Below are 4,604 nucleotides of genomic sequence, written 5' to 3'. Positions count from 1 at the left end.
ACATCCAGAGAAACATCCAAACATCCAGACATCCAGAGAAACATCCAGACATCCAGAGCTTCACTTTGCTCAGGAAGGATTAATTGAAAAATTTCGTCATTCGGAACTTTCTTAACAAAGTTAAGACGTTGAGGTTCAGGTAAATTAAAAGTTGATGAAAGCTCCTCCTTGAAATCATATTCTACTGTTGCACTAAGATAGATTCTTTTCCAGAAAAGATTTAAAGTCCCACCAGAAAATTTTCTCAATTTCCTAAAAGCAAATTCTTCCAACAAACAATGCACTTCATCTATGATTATTAAGCCAAGAACATTAGTTGATTCGTATCGTAAATTGAATCCTCTTATGAAATTAATAAAACCTGGTCTAACGAAATCATTGTAAACACCAACCAATACATCCGTTGTAGGAAGAAACGTTTCATAATCCTTTACATTTTGTACATTTAAATAACTGCCAAGTCGTTCGATCATTTCAATCACTAGAAATGAATAAGGAAGCATCAAAACTGATAATACACGGCTAAACGATTTTGGGTTTTGTTCGTGATATCGAGCAAAAGCTTTTAGCGGGATAGAAAAGATTAACGTTTTTCCAAAACCTGTAGGAGCTAATATGAACCTATTAGATTCAAGGCCATAAGCAACATCTGAAACACCTGTAGCCTGATCGGGATTTCTGAATTCAAAATTAGGTAAAATCATCTGAGCTGCATCTAATATATCTTCCGTCAACAAAATACGAAGTTGATTAAAACTGGTGGGAATTATTCTGGGTTTAGTTGCCTCAAGTAACTTTCCATTAGGTGACCAATGTGTAATTCCTAAAAATCTAAAAAAGTCATTGAAAAATCCAATCATCAACTTCACATCTTGTAAGAGATGCATAGATTCATTAGTATGTCTTTCTCTACCATATACACTCTCAGCTGTTAAGAAAGTATGTCCCTGTCTATTATCGTCTATTGCTTTCAAAAGTAAAAGGTATCTTTCATTTCCTACTTCCACGTCGTCACGTATAAACATAGTAATCGCTTGCCGAAGGACTCTAATTCCTAAAACGTCACGTCGATTAATACCTAAAACTTTAGCTTGAAAAGCATACAAGTCCAGCAAAGTAATCAACCGTCCATGTTGACTAACAAATAAAAACTTCTTATAAAAAACTTCAGATGATTTTGATGGGTCTCTTAATTCTTGTACATCGAAGATTGTAGTCGTAAGTGAAGGATAATTGGGTTGAAGGAGCTGTAGGTACAAAGCTCTTACAGCTGTTACATGATTAACAATATACATTGTTACTAACTTTGTAGTGAAGCGCAAACGACGATTAAATGACCTGTTCTTATTGTAGGTCAGCCTAATAACCACAGACCCATGTAAATAAACCAAATCTCGATCTTGATAATTATCACCTTGAGTGGCAATCCAAAGGAGTTCGCTTGAGCGAAAAGTATTAGCTGAAGTCATGAAAATTATTGTTGCTAGAGCTTTGGACATGTCATCAATCACATTAAGCAATTTGCTCTTTTGGGATTCAGAAAGATTTTCAATGGAAAAGTATCTATTAAAGACATTTTCACCTAAAGCGTTCCTTTGATAATCATATTTTGAAACATCTTGATATCTTTGAAAGACTTCTGATATTAAAATATCTTTCCCAGTGATACGACAAATTTCTTGAAATTTTTCATGATAAAAAATTGCGGATTTGTAATACGATTCAACCAAATAATTTTTATCAACTTCTTGACCATCCACAGTACATTTTCCAGGAACTCCTGTAGCAGATACATTCATCAGCCCATCACCACGAATATTCATTAGATTCTTATACAACTCGCATACAAACATCCATCCTTTATACTTCCTTGGCCAGTTTTCTCCTAAAGAAAAAGCGGTCCTTTCTTCTTCAGATGAGCGAATGAATATAGCAAACTTGTAGAAGTTTTTGATGGCATCCAATCTAACCATTAAAGTTGTTGTTCCAAAGTACTTTCCATTCTTTAACTTTCTTAGGTAAGGGTATAATAAACATCTCAAAAAGGATCCACCATCTTCAGTATTGAAATAGATGAATAAATCAATCATTTTCTCAAGACGAGCTTCATTGCTTTTCGATTTAATTATAGCAGCCACCAATTCTTTACATTGATCAGAATAACTATTCCCAATAAAGCCAAAACATTCAAAACAGTTGATAATACAATAGAATCGACCAAAGAGACCAGCATAACTATCAATTGTAGCTGGTTGATGATATCTATACATAAACTCCTTATCTTTAGGCACATGAAAGGACTTAGCAAAGTATTGAGAATGAGCAGAATTTCCAATCACCCTTTTATAAATCATAGCATAAATCTTCATTCCTTCTTCAGACCTTTCTTTAATTGTTCCTTTATAAAGATAATTAAAGTCATCTTCAGTGAAGGTCAAACCTTGGAACGATTGATCAATTGGATTCTCGGTATGTACCAGGGTATATTCGGGAGCTTCATAAGTGACAGCTATATTTTCCTTGGAGAAATCATCATAAGGAACATGAATTACAAATGATTGATTAGAACCAATGGTAACCAATGCCCCCTTTATTTGTTGATAAGATGATTTTTTCAATGGGTGCAGGACATATCTTCTGTATTGAAAAGCATCAGTGCCGACAGTTTCAGTCTGAAAGAAACTTGGAGTAACATAATTCCATAGGGCCTCGTGATAGAATGGGAATAAACTAGTATCTTTGTTATATACGGATTCTAAGATAATAAAAGGGTGTTTTCTTTCTTTAAGAAATTTGATGACTTGACCATTGTTCCTTTGGAATCTAGCTGAGGGATTAACTATTTTGCCATCCTTATCAATAATTAATCCATGAAGATAAATGAATCTTTTGTACAGTTTCCGTTTAAATTCCATGAGATAAATCAATTTATCATCACCTAAAATAGTGGCACGCGGAAAGGCCCTTTCATCTCCTTCTCTCACATCATCAATATTCAAATCATTTTGACTAAAAGGAAGCAATACGGAACCATCAATAGTTTCACGATTATCAATCATATTTTGTGCGTTAGCAAGTTCATCTTGTACACCTTGAGAATCACAAAGATTAGATACAACCTGTTGAACAGTATTACCCTCTGGATGGAAAGTCTGGACGGTATTTGGATTAGGGTCTTCGGCCATAAAAATAGGAGTTTCGTCTTCTTCATATTCTAATTCATCTTCACTTTGCCAAGCATCAATATCGGCAAAGAAAGCTGCATCATCTGATTGGATATCTACAAATGACATGGTTAGGAATTGACAATTTGTGGTAGTTTAACAGATTAATGAAACTGGGAGAATGAAAGATTGAATCAATTTAATGATTGTTACTTAATTTCAATAGAGTAGTTCACCAAAAAGTTTTAACAGACGCGATTGTTTATATATAGAACATTGATGTACATAAACAGACATCAGCCATGGCTACTACTGTAAAAATAAAAGTGTTGGCTGGGATAACAATTACCAATTGACTTTGAATATTAAACTACATTTAAAGAGGCAAGATTGTTCATAAAAACAAACGATCACATAGCAAAGGCAGAAGGGGTATTGCATAGAGAAATGAACTAAATAGACAGATTCCAATTATTTTTTTAAAAGAAATTTGTATCGTGTACTGTATCAGGTGAAAGGACATGTATGATTTTCAAGAGCGACCAGTGACTGCGTAAACGAGAGCTAATTAGAAAATAATTGTAGAAGGTTAGCCGAAAAAAAAAATTAGAAAGAAAAAATAAACATCAACAGATTTGGTTAAACCTCCTTTAATTCAAGTACTATACGATCATATCAAATATGGAACATACGAATTCATTAAATATTTGCACCATAAAGTCAGATGACTGGTATAATAAGTAATTAGTTAATCTTACAACATATAGATCATCTGTATATACTAACTCTCCCAATCTTATGAAATCTTGAACAAGAAATATACCGTCGAATATTACCATGCTTCTCTAACTATAATCATTAATGACTGAACCAATCTAATAGAATCGTTGGCATTATCATTTCAATGTCAGCTGAATTCCGAAGTTAAAGGTCACTGCATTTTGGAATATTATGAAGCCAAAGTAACATTAAAACCCGAATAAACTTCTAATCGAACTACCTTAGTTACATAGTATAACAGACCTACATCGTTGTAATCTAAAACGAAATTCTACATAAATAATTGATTAGAACTACTACTTCTTTTTAGTCATGAAGAAAATGTAGTAAAATTTTTGTATTTATTTTATCTAAAATGGTTATAATTTTTTCAAACCTTTATAATTTCCCTATTAATAAGTTCAGGACTACCCAATTGCAATTAGAGTAAGGTTACCACATGATCCTATGATTAAAGTTCTAACTATTGCTCTATCTGTTTTCATTTACAACCAACTTCAATTTTAGGCAACACAGGGCATATTTGATTTATTAGTGACTAGATTTTACAACAAGTTTGCTCCCGGGGATTGGTAGTGCGTTATCGGCATATTTATTTTTCCGGATAAATGATCCGCTGCTGATTTATTTTTTAACCAATTGCCGCGAATCTAAATGATT

The 4,604-nt window shown here is 33.2% G+C and overlaps 1 protein-coding gene across 1 annotated transcript; it reads right to left on the bottom strand. All coding sequences in view use genetic code 12, as the record gives it.

Moving 5' to 3' along the window:
* Positions 1-116: 116 nt before the first annotated feature.
* Positions 117-3,293, bottom strand: J8A68_003912 (DEAD/DEAH box helicase family protein; the record flags this gene model as incomplete). Its single annotated transcript, XM_049407816.1, has 1 exon — positions 117-3,293. A coding segment is annotated over one exon (3,177 nt), but the record flags the coding sequence as incomplete, so codon positions are not given.
* Positions 3,294-4,604: the final 1,311 nt, after the last annotated feature.

The sequence above is a fragment of the Hemisphaericaspora subhashii genome (genome assembly GCF_019202705.1).
Source record: "Hemisphaericaspora subhashii strain CBS 10753 chromosome Unknown scaffold58, whole genome shotgun sequence".
Taxonomy (NCBI): Eukaryota; Fungi; Ascomycota; class Pichiomycetes; order Serinales; family Debaryomycetaceae; genus Hemisphaericaspora; species Hemisphaericaspora subhashii.
Note: the sequence above shows the minus strand (reverse complement) of the source record. Positions and strands in the feature narration are given on the sequence as shown.